The sequence below is a fragment of the Pelophylax lessonae genome (genome assembly GCF_965119305.1).
Source record: "Pelophylax lessonae genome assembly, chromosome: 12".
In the NCBI taxonomy this organism is placed as follows: Eukaryota; Metazoa; Chordata; class Amphibia; order Anura; family Ranidae; genus Pelophylax; species Pelophylax lessonae.
In genome coordinates, this window is record NC_138779.1 from 224,867,570 (window position 1) to 224,886,691 (window position 19,122).

At 49.9% G+C, this 19,122-nt stretch overlaps 1 protein-coding gene across 4 annotated transcripts in view; it reads left to right on the forward strand.

Annotated features, from left to right (window-relative positions):
- RAP1GAP (RAP1 GTPase activating protein) overlaps positions 1-19,122 on the forward strand; it is a 158,504-nt gene that overhangs the window by 16,169 nt on the left and 123,213 nt on the right. For 3 of the 4 annotated variants that reach the window (XM_082273666.1, XM_082273665.1, XM_082273667.1), the window contains exon 2: positions 14,918-14,953. In XM_082273666.1, coding sequence (XP_082129792.1) covers positions 14,918-14,953 — 36 coding nt within the window. Of the gene's footprint in view, positions 1-3,778; positions 3,926-14,917; positions 14,954-19,122 lie in introns of those variants that run through there. The other variant, XM_082273670.1, reaches the window with a different exon arrangement.

Below are 19,122 nucleotides of genomic sequence, written 5' to 3' on the forward strand. Positions count from 1 at the left end.
TAGTGTGGGGTGTATTGTAGTGTGGGGTGGGGTGTATTGTAGTGCAGTGTGTGGGGTGTATTGTAGTGCAGTGTGTGGGGTGTATTGTAGTGTAGGGTGGGATGTATTGTAGGGCGGTGTGTGGGGTGTATTGTAGTACAGGGTGTATTGTAGTGCAGAAGAGGTTTTCATGCTATCCCCTCTGTATCTGGTGATAGATTTGATGTGAGATTACACTGAGGGTGACCCCCTACCTATGTGACATCACACTGAGGGTGACCCCCTACCTATGTGACATCACACTGAGGGTGACCCCCTACCCATGTGACATCACACTGAGGGTGACCCCCTACCTATGTGACATCACACTGAGGGTGACCCCCTACCCATGTGACATCACACTGAGGGTGACCCCCTACCTATGTGACATCACACTGAGGGTGACCCCCTACCTATGTGACATCACACTGAGGGTGACCCCCTACCTATGTGACATCACACTGAGGGTGACCTCCTATCTATGTGACATCACACTGAGGGTGACCTCCTACCCATGTGACATCACACTGAGGGTGACCCCCTACCCATGTGACATCACACTGAGGGTGACCTCCTACCCATGTGACATCACACTGAGGGTGACCCCCTACCCATGCATGTGTTGTAATGCGGATCTTCATGGTGAGCATGCTTTTTATACCCATGTGTTCTCTATGGGCCCTCCTTGCACATATGAACCTTTGTTATGCTTTGCATAGTTCTGCACAGGGGTATACATTGCGGTGTGTTGGGGTCACCGGGGGTTTGGTGCTCTTGTGGGTCACCAGTGGTGGGTGATGTTGATGGGGAGGTGATGTAGGTGACCTTTGGTATGATGGCATAGTTCTGTATAGGGGTATACGTTGCGGTGTGTTGGGGTCACCGGGGGTTTGGCGCTCTTGTGGGTCACCAGTGGTGGGTGATGTTGATGGGGAGGTGATGTAGGTGACCTTTGGTATGATGGCATAGTTCTGTATAGGGGTATACATTGCAGTGTGTTGGGGTCACCGGGGGTTTGGCGCTCTTGTGGGTCACCAATGGTGAGGTTGCCTGCAATGACTTTGCATGGCGGCTCCCATCCCCTCCTTCCTCTCTCTGCGCCTCACTTGTGATTTTGGGGGTTTTGATTCTATTGTAGAACATTTGGGTCTCTTCATAAAGAGAACATTGACAAACCTCCAGCCATAGATGTTCTTGTATTGTATATGGAAAGTCAAAGCTGTGGTTAAGGACTATGTCCAAAGCCTCAGATGGAAGCAGATCATTCTATCCCTTCCTGTTATAGGGTGACAACACTTTGTCTCTGTCCTCCAATTGTTCTCCTGAGTTGTCGCCTCGCTTCCAACGTTGACTACAAGTGGCCATTCCAATACACATGACACAGACATGGTCCACAGTTGTCAACATCGGAAACCCGCCCTGAGAAATGCCATGCAGCCATCACTGGAGTGTATGTAGACAAGAAGTGGCTGCAAAGAGGCTGCAAAAGATCGGCAGCACTAAGAGGTAACAATGGATAAAAAAAGCGAAAACATGGATTCTATTTAAAGAAGACAAGTATTTATAATGAACAGAGCAAACCAAATATCTTCCAGTTTGGACTTACATTTTCTTTAAAGAGGACCCTCACCCCCCTCCCCTTCTCAAGGGTAACATTCTTCTGGGCCCCTCCTGACATTTCTGCCCCCCGTCTAACAAATTCATTGTTGTCCTGCTCTCATTCTCTGAAAAGCACCACACTCCGGGCCCGTGCCGCCATCCAGGGCTTCTGTTAGAAATCTTGGGGCCCCATACAGCCTAGCTGACAGGCCCCCCCCCCCCCTGCGGCCCCAAGGGACTGAGGGCATAGATTTTTCAGTCCCTTTCTCTGCAGCCTCAGCTGCACAGAGGAATGAATATGAATGAACACAGTTTCCTATGCTTCATTGATGAATGGACACAGGAGTGATTGGTACGGATTGCTCACTGTGTTCATTCAGGAAAGGAAGGGGCTATTAAGTTGACATATTTACTGGCCCCTTCCCCCGTTCTCCATCCTGAAATATCCCCCTGTTCCTGTAGCCGCTGCCGGCAAAAGAGAGGGGAAGCCAGCAGCGCTGTGGGGGAAAGGGGCACATGTGCTAGGACCAATCCCCCTGCAGTGCAGCCAGAGAGAGGAGGGAGAAAGAGGAGGAGAAGCCGGAAGCACTGTGGGGAAAAGGGGCACTTGCGGGAGGGCCCAGACAGCAGATGGAAGGGGCACATGTGCTAGGACCAACCCCCCTTCAGTGCATCCGGAGGGAGGGGGAGGAAGAGAAGCCGGCAGCACTGTGGGGGGAAGGGGCACTTGCGGGGGGGCCCGGACAGCAGATGGAAGGGGCACATGTGCTAGGACCAACCCCCCTTCAGTGCATCCGGAGGGAGGGGGAGGAAGAGAAGCCGGCAGCGCTGTGGGGGAAAGGGGCACATGGGGGGCCCGGACAGCAGATGGAAGGGGCACATGTGCTAGGACCAATCCCACTTCAGTGCATCCGGAGGGAGGGGGAGGAAGAGAAGACGGTAGCGCTGTGGGGGAAAGGGGCACATGGGGGGCCCGGACAGCAGATGGAAGGGGCACATGTGCTAGGACCAATCCCCCTGCAATGCAGCCAGAGGGAGTAAGAGGAGGAGAAGCCGGAAGCGCTGTGGGGGAAAGGGGCACACAGGGGGGCCCGGCCAGCAGATGGAAGGGGCACATGTGCTAGGACCAATCCCCCTGCACTGCAGCTGGAGGGAGAAAGAGGAGGAGAAGCCGGAAGCGCTGTGGGGGAAATGGACACTCAGGGCGGTTGGACAGCAGATGGAAGGGACACATGTGCTAGGACCAATCCCCCTGCAGTGCAGCCGGAGGGAGAAAGAGGAGGAGAAGCCGGAAGTGCTGTGGGGAAAGGGGCACATGGGGGGCCCGGACAGCAGATGGAAGGGACACATATGCTAGGACCAATCCCCCTGCAGTGCAGCCGGAGGGAAGGAGAGGAGGAGAAGCCGGCAGAACTGCTGGGAGGGACAGAGGAGGATCGGTGTCTGCAATAAGACAGTACAGCCGGACCTCCTGCTAGGGGCCAGAGCCCCCCTAATGAACAGATGGGGCCCAGTGTAGAAGGGCTGGCTGTACTGCCTTATCAGTGGCCCTGCCAACCTCCACTTTGTGACATCATCAGGGAGCCGACTGTCTCTTCCAGATCCTAGCAGCCAGCCTCTTGATGAAGCCGCACCGTGCATGTGCAGCGTTTTCTTCATATCCCAAAGCCTCCAGGGACGTGTGACATGGGTGGGGCATAGACCTCATTCTCGAGGCGCACCGTGCACTCCTCTAAAAAGGTTTGACCCCCATTCTTTTCGTGATTTGTTGGGGTTACAATGATATAAAGGTGTAACACTGAGCGACCGTCCACTTTAGGAGCTTCTGACTTTCCTGAACCAAAGCCAGAAAGTCACCATAACAGCCAGGTACTTAGCATTTTCAGAGGGTGGTCAACAATGGTTGCCCTATGTGTCTGTCATGACAGGGCCCCTTTATTCTGTGTGCCCGGGACCTTTTATCAGATGCTGTGTGTATGGGGGGGGGGGTCTTGCTGGTGCTTGTAGTTCCCCCGCGCTCTGTCCTAAGCGGATGAGGCGGTGGGGAATGTAGTCAGTGTCCAGATTGCAGAGATTAGCAGCGATCTGTGTGCCTTATAGTGGGGAGCGATGATACACGAGTCCCCGTGCTCGGCTTAGCTCGCTCTCCGCTCAGGAAAGTAGGACAGGATCATTCCTTCAGTTTCCTGCCATAATTACAGCGCTGGCAGTCCTGAGCCCCGGGCGCCTCTCCCGACCGCATCGTTTTCTGGAGACGCAGCTTCGCCCGCCGCGGACGGACATGCCTGGGTGGAGGATCGGCAGAAACGTGAGTCTGGGGGGAACTTGGGGTGTCTGTGGGGGCAGAAATAGAGGTGGCCCAGATTTGTGCCGTGTAAGAGGGAAAGGCGGCCTGATTTCTGGCATTTCTGACCTTCGTCATAGATGGTTGGTACATTCCAAAATATTCCAACTGGTGGGACGATCTGTGTGAGCTGCGTGCGATCGTTCCCATAGGAAGGATGTGTTACCGAGCGTACACTCTATACCAGTGGTCTCCAAACTGCGGCCCGGGGGCCAGATGTGGCCCATTGCTTGCCTTTACAGGCCCTTGGGGCACTATTCCTCCCACTGACCCCAATGATGGGACACTATTCCTCCCACTGACACCAATGATGGGACACTATTCCTCCCACTGACACCAATGATGGGACACTATTCCTCCCACTGACACCAATGATGGGGCACTATTCCTCCCACTGATGCCAATGATGGGGCACTATTCCTCCCACTGACACCAATGATGGGGCACTATTCCTCCCACTGACACCATTGATGGGGCACTATTCCTCCCACTGACACCATTGATGGGGCACTATTCCTCCCACTGACACCATTGATGGGGCACTATTCCTCCCACTGACACCAATGATGGGGCACTATTCCTCCCACTGACACCAATGATGGGGCACTATTCCTCCCACTGACCCCAATGATGGGGCACTATTCCTCCCACTGACCCCAATGATGGGGCACTATTCCTCCCACTGACCCCAATGCCGGGGTACTATTCCTCCCACTGACCCCAATGATGGGGCACTATTCCTCCCACTGACACCAATGATGGGACACTATTCCTCCCACTGACACCAATGATGGGACACTATTCCTCCCACTGACACCAATGATGGGACACTATTCCTCCCACTGACACCAATGATGGGGCACTATTCCTCCCACTGACACCAATGATGGGACACTATTCCTCCCACTGACACCAATGATGGGACACTATTCCTCCCACTGACACCAATGATGGGACACTATTCCTCCCACTGACACCAATGATGGGACACTACTTCTCCCACTGACACCAATGATGGGACACTACTCCTCCCACTGACACCAATGATGGGACACTATTCCTCCCACTGACACCAATGATGGGACACTATTCCTCCCACTGACACCAATGATGGGACACTACTCCTCCCACTGACACCAATGATGGGACACTACTCCTCCCACTGACACCAATGATGGGGCACTATTCCTTCCACTGACACCAATGATGGGGCACTATTCCTCCCACTGATATCAATGATGGGGCACTATTCCTCCCACTGACATCAATGATGGGGCACTATTCCTCCCACTGACACCAATGATGGGGCACTATTCCTCCCACTGACACCAATGATGGGGCACTATTCCTCCCACTGACACCAATGATGGGGCACTATTCATCCCACTGACACCAATGATGGGGCACTATTCCTCCCACTGACACCAATGATTGGGCCACTATTCCTCCCACTGACACCAATGATTGGGCCACTATTCCTCCCACTGACACCAATGATGGGGCACTATTCCTCCCACTGACCCCAATGCCGGGGTACTATTCCTCCCACTGACCCCAATGCCGGGGTACTATTCCTCCCACTGACCCCAATGCCGGGGTACTATTCCTCCCACTGACCCCAATGCCGGGGTACTATTCCTCCCACTGACACCAATGATGGGACACTATTCCTTCCACTGACACCAATGATGGGACACTATTCCTCCCACTGACACAAATGATGGGGCACTATTCCTCCCACTGACACAAATGATGGGGCACTATTCCTCCCACTGACACCAATGATGGGACACTATTCCTCCCACTGACACCAATGATGGGACACTATTCCTCCCACTGACACCAATGATGGGGCACTATTCCTCCCACTGACACCAATGATGGGGCACTATTCCTCCCACTGACACCAATGATGGGGCACTATTCCTCCCACTGACACCAATGATGGGGCACTACTCCTTCCACTGACACCAACGATGGGACACTACTCCTTCCACTGACACCAACGATGGGACACTACTCCTTCCACTGACACCAATGATGGGACACTATTCCTCCCACTGACACCAATGATGGGACACTATTCCTCCCACTGACACCAATGATGGGGCACTATTCCTCCCACTGACACCAATGATGGGGCACTATTCCTCCCACTGACACCAATGATTGGGCCACTATTCCTCCCACTTATACAAGGAAAATTATCAGCTCCGCTGGTCACAGTCTGGCCCCTTAAAATTATAAGGACAATAAACTGGCCCTTTGTTTAGAAAGTTTGGAGACCCCTGCCCTATATAATGGCAGTCAAGATGCTAGATGGGGCGCTGCTTGATCCAAGAAGGTTCAGGTCCCTCCCCACCCTCTGCGCCTGAGCATCTGAATTGTACAAATCTCTTGGTGTGTGGGGTGAGGGGAGGGTGGCAGAAAATCCAGTCCAGGCATTGGACATCTGACCATTGGAAGCCCTCATACAGAATACAGTGTTTAGACAATTTGTAAATGCACCAGCCCAGAGGCTCCCGCCATTTCCATTCTAGAAAACAGAACCATCCTTGCTCCGTGGTTCATAGATTTCCCAGCATGATGACCCTGAATTGGGGAAGACGGGTGAGATGAATTTGTATCGCGCTTTCCTCCATTCCACCAATCTGGAGATATTGTGTTCTGAAAGTTCATGAGCTGTCGCACTCCACAATGGAGTCTGTTGGTTGTCGGGGAAATGTCCAAAGATTCCTACAGAACTGACCGCTTATTCCAACTAGCAGGAAGCAGGATTGGTGGGATGCAAGCAAGTATAACTCCCATCATAGCAGACATGGAGGTAGAGGCCTGCCAAAGAGTTTATTCCATATTCTGGAGTTATTCCCATGTTCCTGGGTGCGTCCCATCTTATTCAGAGCTCTTCTGTATTCCAAAGTTCTTCCCAACCATGGTTCCCAGTAGTCTAGGATTGGCTAGTAATTGGTTCTAGTTTAGGTTCAGTCTACAATAATACATTATGCTGATGTTCTTTCTGTATTCCAGACCTTTCCCTATTCTGGAGATCTTCCCAGGGCTTTTTCTGTATGCCGAGCTCTTCCATACTCCAGGTCTCTTCCCATATAATAAAGCCCTTCTCATATGCTCAAATTCTTCTGTATGCCAGGATTCTTCCCATGTGCCAGAGCTCCTCCATATTCCAGGACTTTTTCTGTATGCTGGAGCTCTTCCATGTTCCAGGACATTTTCTGTATGCTGGAGCTCTTCCATATTCCAGGACATTTTCTGTATGCTGGAGCTCTTCCATATTCCAGGGCTCTTCCATACTCCAGGACTCTTCTGTATTCCAGGACCTTTTCTGTATGCCTTGGCTCTTCCATATTCCGGGACCTTTTCTATATGCTGGGTGTTTTCCAAATTCCAGGGCTCTTCCATATTCCAGGGCTCTTCCATACTCTAGGGCTCTAACCTACTTCAGGACCTTTTCTGTATGCTGGCACTCTTCCATGTTCCAGGGCTCTTCCATACTCCAGAACTCTTCCATATTCCAGGACCTTTTCTATATGCTGGGTGTTTTCCAAATTCCAGGGCTCTTCCATATTCCAGGGCTCTTCCATATTCCAGGGCTCTTCCATATTCCAGGGCTCTTCCATATTCCAGGGCTCTTCCATATTCCAGGGCTCTTCCATATTCCAGGGCTCTTCCATATTCCAGGGCTCTTCCATATTCCAGGACTCTTCCATACTCCTAGGACTCTAACCTACTTCAGGACCTTTTCTGTATGCTGGGGCTTTTCCTTCTACCAGGGCTCTTCCATACTCTAGGGCTCTTTTCGTATTCCAGGACCTTTTCTGTATGCCGGGGCTCTTCCATACTCCTGGGCTCTTCCATACTCCTGGGCTCTTCCATACTCCTGGGCTCTTCCATACTCCTGGGCTCTTCCATACTCCAGGACCTTTTCTTTATGCTGGGGCTCTTCCATACTGCAGGGCTCTTGCATATTCTAAGACCTTTTCTGTATTCTGGGGCTCTGAAATACTCCAGGGCTCTTCCCATTTTCCAGATCTCTTCCATATTCGACGACTTTTTCTGTATGCTGGATCTCTTCCATACTTCCATACTTCAGGGCTCTTCCATACTTCAGGGCTCTTCCATACTCCTGGGTTCTTTCATATTTCAGGGTCCTTCCCGTATGCCAGAGCTCTTCCACATACCAGGACTCTTTCTTTATGAGGAATCTCTTCCATATTTCAGGGTTCTTCTCAAAAGAGCTGGAGCTCTTCCATATTTCAGGACTCTTTCTGTATTCTGAAGCTCTTCTATATTCCAGGGCTCTTCCACATTTCAGGGTTCTTCTTCTATGCCGGAGCTCTTCCATATTTCATATGCCAGAGCTTTTCCACAGTTTAGGGTTCTTCCCATATACCAGGGCTCTTCCATATTCCAGGAGTCTTTTTGTATGCTTGAAGCTCTTCCATATTTCAGAGTTGTTTCCAAAAGCCGGAGCTCTTCCATATTTCAGGGTTCTCCCCATATTTCAGAGCTCTTCCATACTCCAGGGCCCTTTTAGAATGGTGGAGCTTTTTCTATATCCATGGACTCTGCCCACCTCATCCTCCACACTGAGAAATCACAATCTTATTCTGGCCGTTCCATCTGCAGAGATCTCATTTATTGTTCTGGCTGGTTAGTGGATGGGGTGATGGATGAGTACCAATCTTCGTGTTCTCCCGGTAATAGTTCAGGAAAGAGAGCTGAATTTTAATGGGGAAATTTAATCGGCGGTCCCCGACATGTCTGTCACAATGAGAACCTTTTATCATAATTCCCCATTGCCCATTTATTCAATCTCCTGTCTGTGTTGCAGTCATAGTGATAAGGGCATGAAGAAACCAAAAGTCACCTCTATATTCTGCAATGCCGGAGAGGCGTGACTTTCTTATCCGTTCTTCAGCTATTTTACCTAAATTTGTTACCCCACCCAAAACAAATATTTCGGTGCTTTCTGAAGATTGAATTGGACCAGGACTCTGAGATCTCTGCACTTGGGATCCTCATTCTGCTCTGCAGAATAATTATGGGTACAGCACCATCAACCCCCTTCCATCTATATTCCCCTACAACCCTTGCCTCTCTGTCACCACCATCTGACAGTCACTTCGTCACCCCTCTGCATACAGTCTATATTCCTCTATAACCTGGTTACAGGAGGACAGTCGCCCTGGGACGGTCTATATTCCTCTATAACCTGATTACAGGAGGACAATCTCCCCGGGACGGTATATATTTGGCTATAACCTGGATACAGGAGGACAGTCGCCCCGGGACGGTATATATTTGGCTATAACCTGGTTACAGGAGGGCAGTCGCCCCGGGACGGTCTATATTTGGCTATAACCTGGTTACAGGAGGACAGTCGCCTAGTCACAGCCTATATTTGGCTATAACCTGGTTACAGGAGGACCGCCCGGTGACAGTCTATATTCCTCTATAACCTGGTTACAGGAGGACAGTCTCCCTGGGACGGTATATACTCCTCTATAACCTGGTTACAGGAGGACAGTCTCCCTGGGACGATATATACTCCTCTATAACCTGGTTACAGGAGGACAGTCTCCTGGTGACAGTCTATATTCCTCTATAACCTGGTTACAGGAGGACAGTCTCCCCAGGACGGTCTATATTCCTCTATAACCTGGTTACAGGAGGACAGTCTCCCCGGGACGGTATATATTTGGCTATAACCTGGATACAAGAGGACAGTCGCCCCGGGACGGTATATATTTGGCTATAACCTGGTTACAGGAGGACAGTCGCCCCGGGACGGTCTATATTTGGCTATAACCTGGTTACAGGAGGACAGTCGCCTAGTCACAGTCTATATTTGGCTATAACCTGGTTACAGGAGGACAGTCGCCTAGTCACAGTCTATATTTGGCTATAACCTGGTTACAGGAGGACAGTCTCCCTGGGGTGGTATATACTCCTCTATAACCTGGTTACAGGAGGACAGTTGCCCAGTGACAGTCTAAATTTGGCTATAATCTGGTTACAGGAAGACAGCCTCCCCGGGATGGTCTATATTTGGCTATAATCTGGTTACAGGAGGACAGTCTCCCTGGGACAGTCAATATTCCTCTATAACCTGGTTACAGGAGGACAGTCTCCCCAGGACGGTCTATATTCCTCTATAACCTGGTTACAGGAGGACAGTCTCCCCGGGACGGTCTATATTCCTCTATAACCTGGTTACAGGAGGACAGTCTCCCCAGGACGGTCTATATTCCTCTATAACCTGATTTACAGGAGGACAGTCTCCCCGGGGCGGTCTATATTTGGCTATAACCTGGTTACAGGAGGACAGTCGCCTGGTCACAGTCTATATTTGGCTATAACCTGGTTACAGGAGGACCGCCCGGTGACAGTCTATATTCCTCTATAACCTGGTTACAGGAGGACAGTCTCCCCAGGACGGTCTATATTCCTCTATAACCTGGTTACAGGAGGACAGTCTCCCCGGGACGGTCTATATTCCTCTATAACCTGATTTACAGGAGGACAGTCTCCCTGGGACGGTATATATTCCTCTATAACCTGGTTACAGGAGGACAGTCGCCCCGGGGCGGTCTATATTTGGCTATAACCTGGTTACAGGAGGACAGTCGCCTGGTCACAGTCTATATTTGGCTATAACCTGGTTACAGGAGGACCGCCCGGTGACAGTCTATATTCCTCTATAACCTGGTTACAGGAGGACAGTCTCCCTGGGACGGTATATACTCCTCTATAACCTGGTTACAGGAGGACAGTTGCCCAGTGACAGTCTAAATTTGGCTATAACCTGGATACAGGAGGACAGTCCCCCCCGGGATTGTCTATATTCCTCTTTAACCTGGTTACAGTAGGACAGTCTCCCCGGGAGGTTCTGTATTCCCCTATAACCTGGTTACAGGAGGACAGTCTCCCCGGGACGGTATATATTCCTCTATAACCTGGTTACAGGAGGACAGTCTCCCCAGGACGGTCTATATTCCTCTATAACCTGGTTACAGGAGGACAGTCTCCCCGGGACGGTCTATATTCCTCTATAACCTGGTTACAGGAGGACAGTCTCCCCAGGACGGTCTATATTCCTCTATAACCTGGTTACAGGAGGACAGTCTCCCCGGGACGGTCTATATTCCTCTATAACCTGGTTACAGGAGGACAGTCTCCCCAGGACGGTCTATATTCCTCTATAACCTGGTTACAGGAGGACAGTCGCCCCGGGACGGTCTATATTTGGCTATAACCTGGTTACAGGAGGACAGTTGCCCGGTGACAGGCTATATTTGGCTATAACCTGGTTACAGGAGGACAGTCGCCTGGTCACAGTCTATATTTGGCTATAACGTGGTTACAGGAGGACAGTCACCCCGTGACGGTCTATATTTGTCTATAACCTGGTTACAGGAGGACCGCCCGGTGACAGTCTATATTCCTCTATAACCTGGTTACAGGAGGACAGTCTCCCTGGGACGGTATATATTCCCCTATAACCTGGTTACAGGAGGACAGTCGCTCTGGGATGGTCTATATTTGGCTATAACCTGGTTACAGGAGGACAGTTGCCCAGTGACAGTCTAAATCTGGTTACAGGAGGACAGTCTCCCCGGGACGGTCTATTTTCCTCTATAACCTGGTTACAGTAGGACAGTCTCCCCAGGAGGTCCTATATTCCCCTATAACCTGGTTACAGGAGGACAGTCTTCCCTGGACGGTCTATATTTGGCTATACCCTGGTTACAGGAGGACAGTCGCCCCAGGACGGTCAATATTCCTCTAAAACCCGGTTACAGGAGGACAGTCGCCCCGGGACAGTCTATATTCCTCTATAACCTGGTTACAGGAGGACAGTCTCCCCGGGACTTTTTCTATATTCCTCTATAACCTGATTACAGGAGGACAGTCGCCCCGGGATGATCTATATTTGGCTATAACCTGGTTACAGGAGGACAGTCTCCCCGGGACGGTCTATATTTGGCTATAACCTGGTTACAGGAGGACAGTCTCCCCGGGATGGTCTATATTTGGCTATAATCTGGTTACAGGAGGACAGTCTCCCCGGGACAGTCTATATTCCTCTATAACCTGGTTACAGGAGGACAGTCTCCCCGGGACGGTCTATATTCCTTTATAACCTGGTTACAGGAGGACAGTCTCCCCGGGACGGTCTATATTCCTCTATAACCTGGTTACAGGAGGACAGTCGCCCCGGGACGGTCTATATTCCTCTATAACCTGGTTACAAGAGGACAGTCGCCCGGGACGGTCTATATTCCTCTATAACCTGGTTACAGGAGGACAGTCTCCCCGGGACGGTCTATATTTGGCTATAACCTGGTTACAGGAGGACAGTCTCCCCGGGACGGTCTATATTTGGCTATAACCTGGTTACAGGAGGACAGTCTCCCCGGGACGGTCTATATTCCTCTATAAACTGGTTACAGGAGGACAGTCGCCCTGGGACAGTCTATATTCCTCTATAACCTGGTTACAGGAGGACAGTCTCCCCGGGACGGTCTATATTTGGCTATAACCTGGTTACAGGAGGACAGTCTCCCCGGGATGGTCTATATTTGGCTATAACCTGGTTACAGGAGGACAGTCTCCCCGGGACGGTCTATATTCCTTTATAACCTGGTTACAGGAGGACAGTCTCCCCGGGACGGTCTATATTCCTTTATAACCTGGTTACAGGAGGACAGTCTCCCCGGGACGGTCTATATTCCTCTATAACCTGGTTACAGGAGGACAGTCGCCCTGGGACAGTCTATATTCCTCTATAACCTGGTTACAGGAGGACAGTCTCCCCGGGACGGTCTATATTTGGCTATAACCTGGTTACAGGAGGACAGTCTCCCCGGGATGGTCTATATTTGGCTATAACCTGGTTACAGGAGGACAGTCTCCCCGGGACGGTCTATATTCCTTTATAACCTGGTTACAGGAGGACAGTCTCCCCGGGACGGTCTATATTCCTCTATAACCTGGTTACAGGAGGACAGTCGCCCCGGGACGGTCTATATTCCTCTATAACCTGGTTACAGGAGGACAGTCGCCCCGGGACGGTCTATATTCCTCTATAACCTGGTTACAGGAGGACAGTCTCCCCGGGACGGTCTATATTTGGCTATAACCTGGTTACAGGAGGACAGTCTCCCCGGGACGGTCTATATTCCTCTATAAACTGGTTACAGGAGGACAGTCGCCCTGGGACAGTCTATATTCCTCTATAACCTGGTTACAGGAGGACAGTCTCCCCGGGACGGTCTATATTTGGCTATAACCTGGTTACAGGAGGACAGTCTCCCCGGGACGGTCTATATTCCTCTATAAACTGGTTACAGGAGGACAGTCGCCCTGGGACAGTCTATATTCCTCTATAACCTGGTTACAGGAGGACAGTCTCCCCGGGACGGTCTATATTTGGCTATAACCTGGTTACAGGAGGACAGTCTCCCCGGGACAGTCAATATTCCTCTATAACCTGGTTACAGGAGGACATTCGCCCCGGGACGGTCTATATTCCTCTATAACCTGGTTACGGTTGCAGTGATTTCTCTCCCTGTGGCGGCTTGGCGCTCAGGTCACATTCCCAGCATGTCGGGGAAAATTGTTTGTTATAAATTTAATCTCAGTCTATTCATATTGGACTTTGTTTATTACATCAAATATCGTAATGGAGGTAAAAATAAGACCCAACCACATTAGTTGCCTGGTTACGCATCTCATTATGCAAATCCAGCAGCATCTGGAATGATGGGAGCCGAGCTGCCGGAGGACTCCGGGGAAGTGCCAGGCTGAATCGGAAAATGGCAGGTGAAGATCACCCATACTGCCGCATGTGACATTGTGGGAGCGGAGGAAATGAGTCGTAGTCCCCACAGTGTGTAACACACATTAATGTTCCCTCATGTTGTTGTAAGATTCTGGGTGTTTTTTGCACTTTATTACTTTTCCCTTCAGTAAGCTGTTGTATCTTCCTCCTGATCTCTGAGTTACATTGTATCGGGTCACAGCCCTCTAGGAGATGCATTGTATCCGGTCACACCCCTCTAGGAGATGCATTGTATCCGGTCACACCCCTCTAGGAGATGCATTGTATCTGGTCACGCCCCCACTAGGAGATGCATTGTATCCTGTCACACCCCTCTAGTAGATGCATTGTATCCGGTCACAGCCCTCTAGGAGATGCATTGTATCTGGTCACGCCCCCACTAGGAGATGCATTGTATCCGGTCACAGCCCTCTAGGAGATGCATTGTTACGGTCACACCCCTCTAGGAGATGCATTGTATCCGGTCACACCCCTCTAGGAGATGCATTGTATCCTGTCACACCCCTCTAGTAGATGCATTGTATCCGGTCACACCCCTCTAGTAGATGCATTGTATCCGGTCACAGCCCTCTAGGAGATGCATTGTATCTGGTCACGCCCCCACTAGGAGATGCATTGTATCTGGTCACGCCCCCACTAGGTGATGCATTGTATCCTGTCATATCCCACAAACTGTCGCAGTTCTTTGGTCATCCTGGGAGTCCCTTCTCTGATTGGCTGACTCTTTACACTGTTAGCTCAGTTGACTCCGCCCACAACTGACATTTGTAACTCTATAACATAAGAATGTTTTAAAGGGGAACCCCAACTGACACTCTTTTGCCCACATTAGAAAAGTTTTCCCTTTTGTAAAGTTTAATTTTGCAGAAGGTGAATCCTAAAGCTGCCATTCCTCACTCCTGAAAATGCTACTCACCTGGCTCTCACTGACCCCGGATCAGCAAGCCAATCAGGAGAGTCCAAGCTCCTAATATGGTCAGAGCCTCCAGTGATTGGCAGTCATTGTGATCCTCAGATCTGAAATGGAAGTTATTTGATCTTTTAAATCTGATGATGTCGCCCTTCGCTGACCTCCATGTTTTTTTTCCTTGCAGGGTGGATCAGACGGTTGTCTCCCACAGACGCCTTCGGTAAGTGACGTCATCGTTCGATCCTCCCCTATTGACTTGTCATTATTGCCGCCCCGCGTGCTGCTCTCTGATCCGTAATCTGCTCCCGGAATGTTCCGTCAGGCTGGAAATCTCCAGTAGCGTAAAATATGGATTTTAGGTGTAAAGAGAATATAGAGCTTTTTTACCCGAACAATGAGGTGTTGAACTGTGCCGGTGTAATCGGGCCCTTCCTGATAGCAGAGCTGGTAGTGATCAGCATTGGGTTTCTGAATTTAGCTCATAAATGTTTGAAGGTTTTTCCTGTTTCTAGTGCGGCCTGAGAGCCAGATTGGAAAAGTCAGTTTTTCTACTTGTTTTTTTTTTTGGGGGGGAATTTATTTTACATGTGTAAGCAGGAAAGTTGTGAGGGGTCCCAGATGGCTTCTCCGGGCCTGTGGTGTGGGGTCACCATGATGGGTCAGTGACGTTACCGGGGCCAGAGACAAGATGAGCAAAGCTTGAAGTTCCACTGCTTTCTTTTGTCTATGCAGGATAGGGGCTGGATTTCCCCCTCTAGTGGAAGTGCAGGGGCTGGATTTCCCCCTCTAATTGAAGCGCAGGGGCGGGATTTCCCCCCTCTAGTGGAAGCTCAGGGGCGAGATTTCCCCCCTCTAGTGGAAGCTCAGGGGCGAGATTTCCCCCCTCTAGTGGAAGCTCAGGGGCGGGATTTCCCCCCCTCTAGTGGAAGCTCAGGGGCGGGATTTCCCCCCCTCTAGTGGAAGCTCAGGGGCAGGATTCCCCCCCCCTCTAGTGGAAGCGCAGGGGTGGGATTTCCCCCCTCTAGTGGAAGCGCAGGGGCGGGATTTCCCCCCTCTAGTGGAAGCGCAGGGGTGGAATTTCCCCCCTCTAGTGGAAGCGCACTGGCAGGGCTATTGGAAAGATGTTACTTTGAGCTCCTCTGAGGTCTTTGAGATGGCTGCACTGCTGATTTGTGGGGGGATGGGACGCTTTTTGCAGTTGAGAGCACTTAGCACTCCCATTCCAGAATTGTATACTACCAGTTGCTGGACAGTTAAGCAAAATTCAGGAGCAGAACCTGGAGGACCGAAAAAAAAATGAAAGTATTAAACCTAAGATGAAGGATGAAAAGCCGAATGTGCTGTACTCTACAGTATATAGACAAATGTTTTTGAACCCCTGACCCTCGCACTTACCAATATTGGCAGACAAATATGGACCCCCTCTAATAATAGAGTGTCTACAGTGGAGTGCCCTGGTAATACTCCCATCATACAAAGATATTGTACACAATTTTGCTCTTCCAACCTTGTGGTAACAGTTTGGTGAAGACCCTTTTTCTGTTTCAACATGACTGTGCCTCCCCTGTGTACAAAGCCAGCTCCATAAAAACATTGTGTGACCACTTTAGACCAGCTCCATAAAGACATGGGTTAACCAGTTTAGACCAGCTTTATAACCATCTGCGTTGACAAGTTTAGACCAGCTTCATAAAGACATGAGTTCACCAGTTTAGACCAGCTTCATAAAGACATGAGTTCACCAGTTTAGACCAGCTCCATAAAGACATGAGTTCACCAGTTTAGACCAGCTCCATAAAGACATGGCTTGACCAGTTTAGACCAGCTTCATAACCATCTGCGTTGACAAGTTTAGACCAGCTTCATAAAGACATGAGTTGACCAGTTTGGACCAGCTCCATAAAGACATGGGTTAACCAGTTTGGACCAGCTCCATAAAGACATGAGTTGACCAGTTTAGACCAGCTTCTTAAAGACATAGGTTAACTAGTTTGGACCAGCTCCATAAAGACATAGGTTAACTAGTTTGGACCAGCTCCATAAAGACACGGGTTGACCATTTTGGACCAGCTCCATAAAGACATAGCTTGACCAGTTTAGACCAGCTCCATAAAGACATGGGTTGACACATTTAGACCAGCTTCATAAAGACATGGCTTGACCAGTTTAGACCAGCTCCATAAAGACATGGCTTGACCAGTTTAGACCAGCTCCATAAAGACATGGCTTGACCAGTTTGGACCAGCTTCATAACCATCTGGGTTGACCAGTTTGGACCAGCTCCATAAAGACATGGGTTGACACGTTTAGACCAGCTTCATAAAGACATAAGTTGACCAGTTTAGACTAGCTCTATAAAGACATGGGTTGACCAGTTTAGACTAGCTCCATAAAGACATAAGTTGACCAGTTTAGACCAGCTCCATAAAGACATGGGTTGACCAGTTTGGACCAGCTCCATAAAAACATGGGTTGATCAGTTGGTGTGGAGGAACTCCAGTGTCCTGTACTGAGCCCTTATCTCATCCCTACTGAACACCTTTGGGATGAATTGGAATGCCGATGGTGAGCCCAGGTCTTCTCATACTACATCAGTACCTGGCCTCACAAATGGGCACAAATCCACGCAGACACCCTCCAAAATCCTTGTGCAAAGTCTTCCTAGAAGAGTGGAAGATGTAGCCAGAAAGGGGACTACTTCATATTAATGGCCACTGGGGGGGAGCTTGCCTGTTTTTGGCAACAGGATTTCTGCTGTCTGTCCTACCCCTGCGTGGACCTGGGCATGTGGCTTTTACACAATTAAAAAGTTTAATGACCATGTGGGGGGGGGGGGGCTTCATAATAATGGCCATGGGGGAGTAGTTGGGGTAGCTCCATAGTAATGTCCAATAAGAAGGGAGGCAACTCCATATTAATGGCCATGGGGGGAGGGATTGGAGCAACTTTATGTAAAATGATGAATTGGAACACTGATTGTGATCCAGGTCTTGTAGCTGACCTCACAAATGGGGAACAAATTCCACTAAAACACCCTCCAAAATCTTGTGGAAAGTCTTCCTAGAAGTGTGGAGAGTGGTATAGCCACAAAAGGGGCTACTGCATATAAATGGCCATTGGGGGAGGGAGGCTACTCCATATTAATGAACATGAGAGGGGGGGGGGCTACTCCATATTCATGACCATGAGGGAAGGGGGCTACTTCATATTAATGAACATGAGAAGGGGGGGGCTACTCCATATTCATGACCATGAGGCAAGGGGGCTACTTCATATTATTGACCATGAGGGAAGGGGGCTACTTCATATTAATGACCATGGGGAGGAGGGATATGGCGTATTAATGACCATGGGGAGGAGGGATATGGCGTATTAATGACCATGGGGAGGAGGGATATGGCGTATTATTGACCATGGTGAGGAGGGATATGGCGTATTAATGACCATGGGGAGGAGGGATATGGCATATTAATGACCATGGGGAGGAGGGATATGGCATATTAATGACCATGGGGAGGAGGGATACGGCGTATTAATGACCATGGTGAGGAGGGATATGGCATATTAATGACCATGGGGAGGAGGGATATGGCATATTAATGACCATGGGGAGGAGGGATATGGCATATTAATGACCATGGTGAGGAGGGATATGGCATATTAATGACCATGGGGAGGAGGGATACGGCATATTATTGACCATGGGGGAGGAGGGATACGGCATATTAATGACCATGGGGAGGAGGGATATGGCATATTATTGACCATGGGGAGGAGGGATATGGCATATTAATGACCATGGGGAGGAGGGATATGGCATATTAATGACCATGGGGAGGAGGGATATGGCATATTAATGACCATGGGGAGGAGGGATATGGCATATTAATGACCATGGGGAGGAGGGATACGGCATATTCTTGACCATGGGGAGGAGGGATATGGCATATTAATGACCATGGGGAGGAGGGATATGATATATTAATGACCATGGGGAGGAGGGATATGGCATATTAATGACCATGGGGAGGAATGATACGGCATATTAGTGACCATGGGGAGGAATGATACGGCATATTAATGACCATGGGGAGGAATGATACGGCATATTAATGACCATGGGGAGGAGGGATATGGCGTATTAATGACCATGGGGAGGAGGGATATGGCATATTAATGACCATGGGGAGGAGGGATATGGCATATTAATGACCATGGGGAGGAGGGATATGGCATATTAATGACCATGGGGAGGAGGGATATGATATATTAATGACCATGGGGAGGAGGGATATGGCATATTAATGACCATGGGGAGGAGGGATATGGCATATTAATGACCATGGGGAGGAGGGATATGGCATATTCTTGACCATGGGGAGGAGGGAT